Source organism: Oncorhynchus nerka, linkage group LG15, assembly GCF_034236695.1.
Source record: "Oncorhynchus nerka isolate Pitt River linkage group LG15, Oner_Uvic_2.0, whole genome shotgun sequence".
In the NCBI taxonomy this organism is placed as follows: Eukaryota; Metazoa; Chordata; class Actinopteri; order Salmoniformes; family Salmonidae; genus Oncorhynchus; species Oncorhynchus nerka.
Genome location: NC_088410.1, coordinates 24,417,531 through 24,432,530, shown reverse-complemented (window position 1 = coordinate 24,432,530; position 15,000 = coordinate 24,417,531). Strand labels below are relative to the sequence as shown.

The 15,000-nt window shown below is 50.6% G+C and overlaps 1 protein-coding gene and 1 long non-coding RNA gene across 4 annotated transcripts in view; one reads left to right on the top strand and one right to left on the bottom strand.

The window, feature by feature from the left end:
- The window catches only part of LOC115125364 (platelet-derived growth factor subunit A), a 12,107-nt gene extending 9,116 nt beyond the window's left edge, over positions 1 to 2,991 (bottom strand). For all 3 annotated transcript variants that reach the window (XM_029654870.2, XM_029654871.2, XM_029654872.2), the window contains exons 1-2: positions 2,218 to 2,991; positions 1,709 to 1,805 (exon numbers count right to left, since the gene is read on the bottom strand). In XM_029654870.2, coding sequence (XP_029510730.1) covers positions 1,709 to 1,805; positions 2,218 to 2,283 — 163 coding nt within the window. In that variant the 5' untranslated portion in view covers positions 2,284 to 2,991. The remainder of the gene's footprint in view (positions 1 to 1,708; positions 1,806 to 2,217) is intronic.
- LOC135560148 (uncharacterized) overlaps positions 1 to 15,000 on the top strand; it is a 630,141-nt gene that overhangs the window by 522,517 nt on the left and 92,624 nt on the right. The gene's annotated exons all lie outside the window — the stretch shown is intronic.

Sequence of the window (15,000 nt, the reverse complement as noted above, 5' to 3'; positions counted from 1 at the left end):
TCCCTAGTGCCCCATGGTGACTGTCCTCCCTAGTGCCCCATGGTGACTGTCCTCCCTAGTGCCCCATGGTGACTGTCCTCCCTAGTACCCCATGGTGACTGTCCTCCCTAGTGCCCCATGGTGACTGTCCTCCCTAGTGCCCCATGGTGACTGTCCTCCCTAGTACCCCATGGTGACTGTCCTCCCTAGTGCCCCATGGTGACTGTCCTCCCTAGTGCCCCATGGTGACTGTCCTCCCTAGTGCCCCATGGTGACTGTCCTCCCTAGTGCCCCATGGTGACTGTCCTCCCTAGTGCCCCATGGTGACTGTCCTCCCTAGTACCCCATGGTGACTGTCCTCCTTAGTGCCCCATGGTGACTGTCCTCCCTAGTGCCCCATGGTGACTGTCCTCCCTAGTACCCCATGGTGACTGTCCTCCCTAGTGCCCCATGGTGACTGTCCTCCCTAGTGCCCCATGGTGACTGTGCCCCATGGTGACTGTCCTCCCTAGTGCCCCATGGTGACTGTCCTCCCTAGTGCCCCATGGTGACTGTCCTCCCTAGTGCCCCATGGTGACTGTCCTCCCTAGTGCCCCATGGTGACTGTCCTCCCTAGTGCCCCATGGTGACTGTCCTCCCTAGTGCCCCATGGTGACTGTCCTCCCTAGTGCCCCATGGTGACTGTCCTCCCTAGTGCCCCATGGTGACTGTCCTCCCTAGTGCCCCATGGTGACTGTCCTCCCTAGTGCCCCATGGTGACTGTCCTCCCTAGTGCCCCATTGTGACTGTCCTCCCTAGTGCCCCATGGTGACTGTCCTCCCTAGTGCCCCATGGTGACTGTCCTCCCTAGTGCCCCATGGTGACTGTCCTGGTGTGCCCCATGGTGACTGTCCTCCCTAGTGCCCCTCCCAGTGCCCCATGGTGACTGTCCTCCCTAGTGCCCCATGGTGACTGTCCTCCCTAGTGCCCCATGGTGACTGTCCTCCCTAGTGCCCCATGGTGACTGTCCTCCCTAGTGCCCCATGGTGACTGTCCTCCCTAGTGCCCCATGGTGACTGTCCTCCCTAGTGCCCCATGGTGACTGTCCTCCCTAGTGCAACATGGTGACTGTCCTCCCTAGTGCCCCATGGTGACTGTCCTCCCTAGTGCCCCATGGTGACTGAGACGTCTTTTAGTTCCCGCCCGAGAGGGGCGTGCTCATGGCCGGGGCAACATCCAATGGAGATTCACCGACTCTCTCCCGCTAAGCTGCAGGAAGTAACTAGTCTAATTCAACATCTCTTATGTGGCAGACAAACCTGTCCAAGTTGCCCACAGGCTAACAGCCTATCACAAACCAGAGACAGCCGTAGCACCTCTTCCCACCTCTCTCCTCCTACCTTCAAAGGGTACACTTAGAAACAAAGGTTCTGGATAGAACCAAAACGGGTTCTATTGCTTGCTTCATATATGGCACCCCTTAAGGTTCTATATAGAACACATTTTGGGTCAGTGAATAAGAACCCATGGGGTTCTGATCAACCAACCCAATAAGAGGGTTCTATATAGAACATTTAGAGGTGCCATATATGAAGCAAGCAATATAACCCGTTTTGGTTCTATCCAGAACCTTGTAGACTACTTCTGGCATGTTGTGTTGAGCTCAATTCAGTGTCTTTACTGAAGCCTAGCCCTAGGCTGTGTAATAAAGCTATTGAATGAAGACGGATATAAGAGGCTTTAGGCCTACCTTCCAAGTCTAGCTCCAGGAGCCGCTGGAGGTCGCTGATGCTGCGGATCTCACTGCGGGACAGCCGCTCCAACAGCTCCGGGGGGAGCGGGTCCTCCTAGAACAAAAGGAAAACATTGAAATGAAAATAACAGCACTTTATTACCTACACAGACGTTAGCGTACCGTAATGGATAGCGTGGCTATAGAAGTGGTATGAGTGTGACTATGTAGCGCTGAATAAGTGTTTTAAGCACAAATATGTGCACAATTAAGGGTGTGGTATAATGCACACTTAGTTTGCGCTTGTTGCTGAGAAGCCATAGATTCTCCCTATTGTCATGTCATTTTTGGACGGAGTTACAGCAACGCTACTCTGGAGTTTTGTGCATAATTATGCATAAGTGGAGCATGAGCGAACAAACCTTGCACCTGCCAACGAAGTAAGCGTTGCACTAAAAACAGCACAATGTGAACAGATTTGGCCCCTACATAGCGTACAAAGCAAAACTCGTATAAAAGTCCTTTACCTCAGCGGCGGTGCGTAACAGGCACAATAAGCAGGCGAGGAGGAAGCTCAGAAAAGCGGCTCTCATCTCCCTTCAGGTCCTTTGGGCTCCAGAACGAGAGAAAGTTCCAGTAGTTCCACCAACACCGTTCCAGAACCAGGAGCTGAGGCGTCGCTCCCAAACCACGGGAATCCAGTACCATCCCTCGGGTGGAACCGCTACCTCCACGAGTCTACAGCCGGTAGTCCGAATTATTTGGCTATTATAGGCAACATGGCGAGGCTAACAGTGGGACTTTATTGGGTGTTCATTTAGGTTTACATTTAAGACTGACGTTGATTGAAGTCAGTTGGGTTTCCTACTCCGCTTTTGGCCACAGAAGCAACACAGGAGCAGGAGATGGGTCGGAGTTACGGCACCTGAGACAAGAGCTATCTATGCGTATAGGAACTTCCAGATGTGAGAAATGTAATCATTTTGTCGAACAAGCTATAATCCACGCGAAGTGAAGACGTCTCGAGGTGGAACATTTAAGTGTTTTAATCCTTTATGCATGTCGATACAATTCTCTGAGAATATAATATTTCACTATCCATACATATATGGGAGACTTCCAAAAAGATCAACTTTATGTCCTATTTATATCAGCAAGTGGAGAATAGGTCAAAAAGAATGTCAAGCCGTCCGCATGTCCCGGTTGTTCTTATCAAACGGTGTTTGTAGCCTATTGGATCCCTTCAAAGCGGTCCCGCTGAAGACTGTGATCTCCGTAGTGAATGAAGTCGGAACGCTTTGAGTCATATGATATAGCTACTGCGTTGCTGGGGGCTGGCGGGGCGCGGTCACGTTGCCACTCCGCTCCGCTCTCCGGGTGTGTGCTCTGTAACTACAGATGGATAGATCGGCTATAAAGGAGACCATTGGCTTTTGACTGTGGGCGCGCTCACACCAGTCCATTCAACGCACCAGACTTCTTTCATGCATCATTGGTCAAATGCAGGTGCGTTTCAGATCAATGCAATTATAGTGATGATGATGATGTTCTTGATGATGGTGATGATGGTACCCTCAAGCCAAAAGACTCCTGAACAGCTAGTCAAATGGCTACCCAGACTACGTGCATCCCCCTGCTGCTCCTCTCTGTTATTATCTATGCACAGCCACTTTAATAACTCTACCCACATGTATATATGACCTCGACACCGGTGACCCCGCACATTGACTCTGTACCGGTACCCTCTGTATGTAGCCTCCACATTGACTCTGTACCGGTACCCTCTGTATGTAGCCTCCACATTGACTCTGTACCGGTACCCTCTGTATGTAGCCTCCACATTGACTCTGTACCGGTACCCTCTGTATGTAGCCTCCACATTGACTCTGTACCGGTACCCTCTGTATGTAGCCTCCACATTGACTCTGTACCGGTACCCTCTGTATGTAGCCTCCACATTGACTCTGTACCGGTACCCTCTGTATGTAGCCTCCACATTGACTCTGTACTGGTACCCTCTGTATGTAGCCTCCACATTGACTCTGTACCGGTACCCTCTGTATGTAGCCTCCACATTGACTCTGTACCGGTAGCCTCCCCTCTGTATGTAGCCTCCACATTGACTCTGTACCGGTACCCTCTGTATGTAGCCTCCACATTGACTCTGTACCGGTACCCTCTGTATGTAGCCTCCACATTGACTCTGTACCGGTACCTCTGTATGTAGCCTCCACATTGACTCTGTACCGGTACCCTCTGTATGTAGCCTCCACATTGACTCTGTACCGGTACCCTCTGTATGTAGCCTCCACATTGACTCTGTACCGGTACCCTCTGTATATAGCCTCCACATTGACTCTGTACCGGTACCCTCTGTATGTAGCCTCCACATTGACTCTGTACCGGTACCCTCTGTATGTAGCCTCCACATTGACTCTGTACCGGTAGCCTCCACATTGACTCTGTACCGGTGCCCTCTGTATGTAGCCTCCCCTCTGTATATAACCTCCACATTGACTCTGTACCGGTACCCTCTGTATGTAGCCTCCACATTGACTCTGTACCGGTACCCTCTGTATATAGCCTCCACATTGACTCTGTACCGGTACCCTCTGTATGTAGCCTCCACATTGACTCTGTACCGGTACCCTCTGTATATAGCCTCCACATTGACTCTGTACCGTATGTAGCCTCCACATTGACTCTGTACCGGTACCCTCTGTATGTAGCCTCCACATTGACTCTGTACCGGTACCCTCTGTATGTAGCCTATATAGTACCCCTCCACATTGACTCTGTACCGGTACCCTCTGTATGTAGCCTCCACATTGACTCTGTACCCTCTGTATATAGCCTCCACATTGACTCTGTACCGGTACCCTCTGTATGTAGCCTCCACATTGACTCTGTACCGGTACCCCCTGTATATAGCCTCCACATTGACTCTGTACCGGTACCCCCTGTATATAGCCTCCACATTGACTCTGTACCGGTACCCTCTGTATATAGCCTCCACATTGACTCTGTACCGGTACCCTCTGTATGTAGCCTCCACATTGACTCTGTACCGGTACCCTCTGTATGTAGCCTCCACATTGACTCTGTACTGGTACTCCCTGTATATAACCTCCACATTGACTCTGTACCGTAGTACCCCTGTATATAGCCTCCACATTGACTCTGTACCGGTACCCTCTGTATATAGCCTCCACATTGACTCTGTACCGGTACCCTCTGTATATAGCCTCCACATTGACTCTGTACCGGTACCCTCTGTATGTAGCCTCCACATTGACTCTGTACCGGTACCCTCTGTATGTAGCCTCCACATTGACTCTGTACCGGTACCCTCTGTATGTAGCCTCCACATTGACTCTGTACCGGTACCCTCTGTATATAGCCTCCACATTGACTCTGTACCGGTACCCTCTGTATATAGCCTCCACATTGACTCTGTACTCTGGTAGCCCCTCTGTATGTAGCCTCCACATTGACTCTGTACCGGTACCCTCTGTATGTAGCCTCCACATTGACTCTGTACCGGTACCCTCTGTATGTAGCCTCCACATTGACTCTGTACCGGTACCCTCTGTATATAGCCTCCACATTGACTCTGTACCGGTACCCCCTGTATATAGCCTCCACATTGACTCTGTACCGGTACCCCCTGTATATAGCCTCCACATTGACTCTGTACCGGTACCCTCTGTATATAGCCTCCACATTGACTCTGTACCGGTACCCCTGTATATAGCCTCCACATTGACTCTGTACCGGTACCCCCTGTATATAGCCTCCACATTGACTCTGTACCGGTACCCTCTGTATATAGCCTCCACATTGACTCTGTACCGGTACCCCTGTATATAGCCTCCACATTGACTCTGTACCGGTACCCTCTGTATATAGCCTCCACATTGACTCTGTACCTGGTAGCCTCCCCCCTGTATATAGCCTCCACATTGACTCTGTACCGTACCCTCTGTACCCCTGTATATAGCCTCCACATTGACTCTGTACCGGTACCCTCTGTATATAGCCTCCACATTGACTCTGTACCGGTACCCTCTGTATATAGCCTCCACATTGACTCTGTACCAGTACCCTCTGTATATAGCCTCCACATTGACTCTGTACCGGTACCCTCTGTATGTAGCCTCCACATTGACTCTGTACCGGTACCCTCTGTATGTAGCCTCCACATTGACTCTGTACCGGTACCCTCTGTATGTAGCCTCCACATTGACTCTGTACCGGTACCCTCTGTATGTAGCCTCCACATTGACTCTCTGCGGTACCCTCTGTATTGACTCTGTAGTACCCCTAGCCTCCACATTGACCCTGGTACCCTCTGTATGTAGCCTCCACATTGACTCTGTACCGGTACCCTCTGTATGTAGCCTCCACATTGACTCTGTACCGGTACCCTCTGTATATAGCCTCCACATTGACTCTGTACTGGTACCCTCTGTATATAGCCTCCACATTGACTCTGTACCCCTGTATGTAGCCTCCACATTGACTCTGTACTGGTACCCTCTGTATGTAGCCTCCACATTGACTCTGTACCGGTACCCTCTGTATGTAGCCTCCACATTGACTCTGTACCGGTACCCTCTGTATGTAGCCTCCACATTGACTCTGTACCGGTACCCCTGTATATAGCCTCCACATTGACTCTGTACCGGTACCCTCTGTATATAGCCTCCACATTGACTCTGTACTGGTACCCTCTGTATATAGCCTCCACATTGACTCTGTACCGGTACCCTCTGTATGTAGCCTCCACATTGACTCTGTGTACCCCCGGTACCCTCTGTATGTAGCCTCCACATTGACTCTGTACCCCGGTACCCTCTGTATATAGCCTCCACATTGACTCTGTACCGGTACCCTCTGTATGTAGCCTCCACATTGACTCTGTACCGGTACCCTCTGTATGTAGCCTCCACATTGACTCTGTACCCCTGTATGTAGCCTCCCCTCTGTATATAGCCTCCACATTGACTCTGTACCGGTACCCTCTGTATATAGCCTCCACATTGACTCTGTACCGGTACCCTCTGTATATAGCCTCCACATTGACTCTGTACCGGTACCCTCTGTATGTAGCCTCCACATTGACTCTGTACCGGTACCCTCTGTATGTAGCCTCCACATTGACTCTGTACCTGGTACCCTCTGTATATAGCCTCCACATTGACTCTGTACCGGTACCCCCTGTATGTAGCCTCCACATTGACTCTGTGTAGCCTCCACATTGACTCTGTACCGGTACCCTCTGTATGTAGCCTCCACATTGACTCTGTACCGGTACCCTCTGTATGTAGCCTCCACATTGACTCTGTACCGGTACCCTCTGTATGTAGCCTCCACATTGACTCTGTACCGGTACCCCCCTCTGTATGTAGCCTCCACATTGATAGCCTCCACATTGACTCTGTACTGGTACCCTCTGTATGTAGCCTCCACATTGACTCTGTACCGGTACCCTCTGTATGTAGCCTCCACATTGACTCTGTACCGGTACCCCCTGTATATAGCCTCCACATTGACTCTGTACTGGTACCCTCTGTATGTAGCCTCCACATTGACTCTGTACTGGTACCCTCTGTATGTAGCCTCCACATTGACTCTGTACCGGTACCCTCTGTATATAGCCTCCACATTGACTCTGTACTGGTACCCTCTGTATATAGCCTCCACATTGACTCTGTACCGGTACCCTCTGTATATAGTCTCCACATTGACTCTGTACCGGTACCCCCTGTATATAGCCTCCACATTGACTCTGTACCGGTACCCTCTGTATATAGCCTCCACATTGACTCTGTACCGGTACCCTCTGTATATAGTCTCCACATTGACTCTGTGACTCTGTACGGTACCCTCTGTATATAGCCTCCACATTGACTCTGTACCGGTACCCTCTGTATGTAGCCTCCACATTGACTCTGTACTGTATGTAGCCTACATTGACTCTCTGTACCCTCTGTAGCCTCCACATTGACTCTGTACCGGTACCCTCTGTATGTAGCCTCCACATTGACTCTGTACTGGTACCCTCTGTATATAGCCTCCACATTGACTCTGTACTGGTACCCTCTGTATGTAGCCTCCACATTGACTCTGTACTGGTACCCCCTGTATATAGCCTCCACATTGACTCTGTACTGGTACCCCCTGTATATAGCCTCCACATTGACTCTGTACCGGTACCCTCTGTATGTAGCCCAGCTATTGTCATTTACTGTTGCTGTTTAATTATTTGTTATTCTTATCTCTTACTTTTTTAGGCATTTTCTAAAAACTGCATTATTGGTTAAGGGCTTGTAAGTAAGCATTTCACTGTGAGGTATTCGGTGCATGTGACAAACAACATTTGATTTGATTTTGATGGTGATAGTGGTGATGATGATAAGGATGCTGGTGATGATGATAATGATGCTGGTGATGACGATGGCGATGATGATGACAGTGATGATGAAGGTGATGAGGATGTTGATGATCTCTATAAACATCATACCCTGTAACCGGCCCTAAATGCCCTGTTGTTTTACCACACAATGGCAGGTTACTAGTTAACACAGTAACATTCGATCCCTTCTAAAGCACCAGTCATTACATTTTAAGGGACTGAGCTCATTTATAACAAAGTACAAACCCATGGTTGAGTAGTTTAGGGTGTTTATCACCCATAGAGTCACTGGAGGCTTTCACCTCTCTCTCTTCCCCCTCTTACACCCTCCCTTCAGTTCCTCACACCTCCACCTCTCTCTCTTCCCTCTCTAACACCATCCCTTCAGTTCCTCACACCTCCACCTCTCTCTTCCCTCTCTTACACCCTCCCTTCAGTCCCTCACACCTCCACCTCTCTCTCTTCCCTCTCTTACACCCTCCCTTCAGTCCCTTACACCTCCACCTCCCTCTCTAACACCCTCCCTTCAGTTCCTCACACCTCCACCTCTCTCTCTAACACCCTCCCTTCAGTCCCTCACACCTCCACCTCCCTCTCTAACACCCTCCCTTCAGTTCCTCACACCTCCACCTCTCTCTCTTCCCTCTCTAACACCATCCCTTCAGTTCCTCACACCTCCACCTCTCTCTCTTCCCTCTCTTACACCCTCCCTTCAGTCCCTCACACCTCCACCTCACTCTCTTCCCTCTCTTACACCCTCCCTTCAGTCCCTCACACCTCCACCTCTAACACCCTCCCTTCAGTTCCTCACACCTCCACCTCTCTCTCTAACACCCTCCCTTCAGTCCCTCACACCTCCACCTCCCTCTCTAACACCCTCCCTTCAGTTCCTCACACCTCCACCTCTCTCTCTTCCCCTTCTTACACCCTCCCTTCAGTTCCTCACACCTCCACCTCTCTCTCTTCCCTCTCTAACACTCTCCCTTCAGTTCCTCACACCTCCACCTCTCTCTCTAACACCCTCCCTTCAGTTCCTCACACCTCCACCTCTCTTTCTTCCCCCTCTTACACCCTCCCTTCAGTTCCTCACACCTCCACCTCTCTTTCTTCCCCTCTTACACCCTCCCTTCAGTTCCTCACACCCCCACCTCTCTCGCTTCCCTCTCTAACACCCTCCCTTCAGTTCCTCACACCTCCACCTCTCTCTCTTCCCCCTCTTACACCCTCCCTTCAGTTCCTCACACCTCCACCTCTCTCTCTTCCCTCTCTAACACCCTCCCTTCAGTTCCTCACACCTCCACCTCTCTTTCTTCCCCCTCTTACACCCTCCCTTCAGTTCCTCACACCTCCACCTCTCTTTCTTCCCCCTCTTACACCCTCCCTTCAGTTCCTCACACCCCCACCTCTCTCGCTTCCCTCTCTAACACCCTCCCTTCAGTTCCTCACACCTCCACCTCTCTCTCTTCCCCCTCTTACACCCTCCCTTCAGTTCCTCACACCTCCACCTCTCTCTCTTCCCTCTCTAACACCCTCCCTTCAGTTCCTCACACCTCCACCTCTCTCTCTTCCCCCTCTTACACCCTCCCTTCAGTTCCTCACACCTCCACCTCTCTCTCTTCCCTCTCTAACACCCTCCCTTCAGCTCCTCACACCTCCACCTCTCTCTCTTTCCCCTCTTACACCCTCCCTTCAGTTCCTCACACCTCCACCTCTCTCTCTTCCCCTCTTACACCCTCCCTTCAGTCCCTCACACCTCCACCTCTCTCTCTCTTCCCCCTCTAACACCCTCCCTTCAGGTCCTCACACCTCCACCTCTCTCTCTTCCCCCTCTAACACCCTCCCTTCAGTTCCTCACACCTCCACCTCTCTCTCTTCCCTCTCTAACACCCTCCCTTCAGTCCTCACACCTCCACCTCCCTCTCTTCCCTCTCTAACACCCTGTCTTCAGTTCCCTCCTTCTCCAGCCCCCTCACACCTCCACCACCTCCAACCCTCCCTCCTTCTCCAGCCCCCTCACACATCCACCTCTCTCTCTTCCCTCTCTTCCCCCTCACACCTCCACCACCTCCAACCCTCCCTCCTTCTCCAGCCCCTCACACCTCCACCACCTCCAACCCTCTCCAGCCCCCTCACATCTCCACCACCTCCAACCCTCCCTCCTATCTGTTCACACCTCGAGTCCCTCAAATCCCCCCCCCCCCCCATTCCTTCCTCCACCCCTCTCCCTCCCTTCCAGGTCAGCCACAGATGGCTGAGTGTGTCTGTTTTTAATTGGTGTTTAATTAACTTCATTAATAAGTGGCCAGACCGCAGACACAACTGACCTCCATGATAAAGGAGTGAGAGAGCGAAAGGGGTGGAGGGATCAGAGGTAGGGGGGACACGGTGTGCTGGAGCTAAAAACAACACTTGATACAAAACAGACATGTTCCCACGGACCTACACACACATTGACTGTGTGCCTTGTGACCAGACACAGTGTCACGGCTGAGATAGTTAGGGACTTTGTGCCCACTGGACCCAGTCTCTCTCAACACTAGAGCAGCCACCATTCTAGCTACAAATGCAAACATTGACAGTCTATAGTAGTGGTGATGAGAAGGAAGGAGAGGTGAACGTGGAGGAAAATGAGGTGAAGGAGATGGGGAGAGGAGGAAGATGAATGAAGGGGCGAAAGGGGCCAAGGAGGAGGGAAGGAGGAAGAGAAACAAGGTTTGTTGCCAATTAAGACCTATTTAGCCAGACAGAGACTCAGTGACTCTGTCTCTCCCTCCATCAACCCTGAAGGGCTTTGCTTTGGGCTGCTCTGGTCTGGTGTACTTGACTCCTGCAAGGCGCCAGACTCACATGCAAGTGCACATGTGTACACACACACACTCAATTACAGCACAGGGGTCCAAATTAGGGAAACAACTGGGTTAGAACCAAACCGATCCAGAACATTCCACTGTGACATCCTTGGACCCGGTGAGAGTGATGCCAAAGGGCAATGATCTGGACCCTTAACCTCTCTGTATCCCTCTCTCTCTCTCTTCTCTTTCACTTCCTCTGTGGGATAGAAGTGGCACATGCCTCCTGCTATGGTAGGGGCAGTAGCATGCATGTTGTCATGCCAACAGAGAGGCTAGAGGTTTCCCTAAAGTCTAGACCCAGACAACAGGATAGACATAGTAAAAGAGAGAAAGGAGAGAGAGACAAATTGAGATATGGAGAGACACAGAGAGGGAATGTGCATGAGAGAGAAGAGAGAGGGAGAAATAGGTCCGGATTCAATCCGTATCGCAGAAGTATCGTGGAAGATCTGCGTTATAGCTCCACTTAAATGTAAAGGCAATGTTCCAGTGTCCGCGGAGACTGCATTCACGGTAAACACTGCATATGTCTGCTCAATTGTGAATTACTTTAAAAAATGTACGCAGATTTACCATGAGACTTTCACGATACGGATTGAATCCAGTCGCTGTAAGGGATTTCTTCCATTGACGGAGAGGCGGACCAAAGCGCAGCGTGGTTATTTTGATTCATGTTTTAATAAATCACTTCACGTGAACAAACTAACAAACTAACAAAAACAAGAAACGTGAAAACCCAAAACAGCCCTATCTGGTGCAAAACACAGAGACAGGAACAATCACCCACAAACACACAGTGAAACCCAGGCTACCTAAGTATGATTCTCAATCAGAGACAACTAATGACACCTGCCTCTGATTGAGAACCATACTAGGCCGAAACATAGAAATACCCCAAAACATAGAAAAACAAACATAGACTGCCCACCCAACTCACGCCCTGAAAATACTAAATAATGACAAAACAAAGGAAATAAAGGTCTGAACGTGACAGTACCCCCCCCCCCCAAAGGTGCGGACTCCGGCCGCAAAACCTTAACCTATAGGGGAGGGTCTGGGTGGGCGTCTGTCCGTGGTGGCGGCTCTGGCGCGGGACGCGGACCCCACTTCAACATTGTCTTAGTCCGCTTTATTGTCCGCCTCCGTGGCTTTCTAACCATGGCCACCCCTCTCAATGACCCCACTGGACAGAGGGGCAGAAGCTCTGGACAGAGGGGCAGAAGCTCGGGACAAAGGGGCAGGGGCTCTGGCGCCTCAGACTCCGGCAGCAGCGCCGGACAGGCGGGAGACTCCGGCAGCAGCGCCGGACAGGCGGGAGACTCCGGCAGCAGCGCCGGACAGGCGGGACCACCTGCAGGGAGGAGACAGAGAGACAGCCTGGTGCGTGGGGCTGCCACAGGAACCACCAGGCTGGGGAGACCTTCAGGAGGCTTGGTGTTAGGAGGCACCTGAAGGACCGGGCTGTGGGGGAGCACTGGAGCTCTGGTGCGCAACCTTGGCACCACTTCCCCAGGCTGGACAACTACTCTAGCCCAGACCCTCCAGAGTGCAGGCACAGATTGAACCGGGCTATGGGTAAGTACGGGAGATCCAGTGTTTACTACACGCACCTCTCCCTTAGGCTCCACTCCCACATTTGCCCGGCACGAGCGGAGCGCAGGCAGAGGACGCACTGCACCCTCCCAGCGCCCCGGAGACACAGCACGCAGAGCCGGCGCAGGATACCCTGGACCAAAACTGCGTACCGGCGACCAGACCCGCTGAGCAGGCACCATACGCCCTGGCTCGATGCCCACACTCGCATGGCACTTTCGGGGCTGCCCTATAGCGCACCGGGCTATGGGCACGTACTGGCGACACCGTGCACTTAACCGCATAACACGGTGCCTGACCAGTAATGCGCTGCTTATAATAAGCACGAGGAGTGAGCTCAGGTCTGCTACCTGGCTTAGTACCACACCTCGTCTGCCCCCCCAAAAAAATTTGGGGGCTGCCTCTCGTACCTGTCGCACTGCCGTGCTGCCTCCTCATATCGCCAGCTCCTCTCTCCGGCTGCCTCTGCTCTCCTAGCTGCCTCCACCTGTTTCCATGGAAGGCGATCCTTTCCGCCAGGATCTCCTCCCAGGTGTAGCAACCCTTGCCGTCCAATACATCCTCCCATGTCCATTCCTCTTTGCGCCGCTGTTGCTGCCTCTGTTTACCACGCCGCTTGGTCCTTGGTTGGTGGGTGATTCTGTAAGGGATTTCTTCCATTGACGGAGAGGCGGACCAAAGCGCAGCGTGGTTATTTTGATTCATGTTTTAATAAATCACTTCACATGAACAAACTAACAAACTAACAAAAACAAGAAACGTGAAAACCCAAAACAGCCCTATCTGGTGCAAAAATATTATATTGGTTCCGTAGTGAAAGTCAAGCTCAATCAATCCCAGATAAAGTATTTTAAATGATTTCAGTTAGTATTTTAATCCAGGTCTGATTTTAGTTTCCCCTCTACACATTCATTATAAGAACCCATACCAAAAAAGTGAGTCAGAGTGGATTTCACGATTTCAACCATAAAACCCGGGGTAATCCCATGGTTGGCCACCTCCCAAAAACTATTGTGTTACGCATGAATGTTTGGGAAGCGGCCAACAGAATACTTATCCTGGATAAACATCTTGAATATGCTAGTGTTTGGTTTACCTGTATAGTTAATGCAATGGCTCCATCTGTTTAAGCATAGGCTTGAGAGAGGTTTGGTGGATTCTCTTTGAATGTGGGAAACAGAGTCCCTCTGCTTCTACCAAAAAGTCACACACATGCATGTGTGCTCCTGCACCATACACTTTACCCACATCTAAAGCAGCATCCTGAGCAATAGGTCAGAACAAGATTATTGTGTCTTTCCTGTGGAGATGAGATTTCAAGCATTGCCTGTTTGAGTATCACATGAGCATCAAAACAGAAGAATGCACTAAAGACGGTCATATATATAATGTCATATTCCTTATCAGTCCTGCTAAGACAAAACATGTCCGATGTAAGTTAAACAGTAGAGCCACAGCTGTTGCTATATTATCTCATCATCACATCTGAGCAGAGCCTCTACTTCTCGTGTGTACGTGTTTCCTCTTCTATAATCTGCTCTTTGTTTTCAGATGGTTAAGACAAAGATCCAATGTGCATCCAAAATGGAACCTCATTCCCTACTATAGTGAACTACTTTTGACTAGAGCTCTATGGGGCCTGGTCAAAAGTAGTGCACTGTATTGGGAGAAGGGCGCCATGTGGGACATGACTAGAACACTCTACTTTATTTCTCTATGTGTAAACCTCCTCTGGCCACATCTAAGGGTCTATATACCAGCATGTCACTGAACCTGTTACTGGGTGCTTCTGGATTCACAGATTATTCACAGATCTTTCTCTCTTTCTCAATCAACTGTTCCTCTCTGCCTTCGTCTCACTCTGTCTCTCTTTCCCTGTCTCTGTCTCGCTGTCTCTGTCAGCGGCTGTCTCTGTCTCGATGTCTTTTTCTCACACCCTCACAATGCCTCTCAAATCAACCAGCTGACATCCCTCTTTGAATCCCTCTTCCTCTCCCTCTATTTCGATACTCACTAGTCACTCCCTTTTCATTACTGACTTGTAGTCAGGTTGACGACTGACATTACTGTACACAGCTGGGGCTGAGGTTGAGTTTATGTAAAACACAAACACACAGTCACACACACACACACAGTCACACACACACACACACAGTCACACACAGTCACACACAGACACACACAGACACACAGACACACACACACACACACACACACACACACACACACACACACACACACACACACACACACACACACACACACACACACACGCACACAGTCACACACACACACACACACACACACACACACACACAAACACACACACACACAGTAGTCATATGATGCAGTTGCTTACAGCTGGCAGCTGTTTTGGAATATGATTACAAAGTGTGAGAAACGTTGGAACATTTGGATTAAACAGTCATGTCCTCCTTTACATTGTT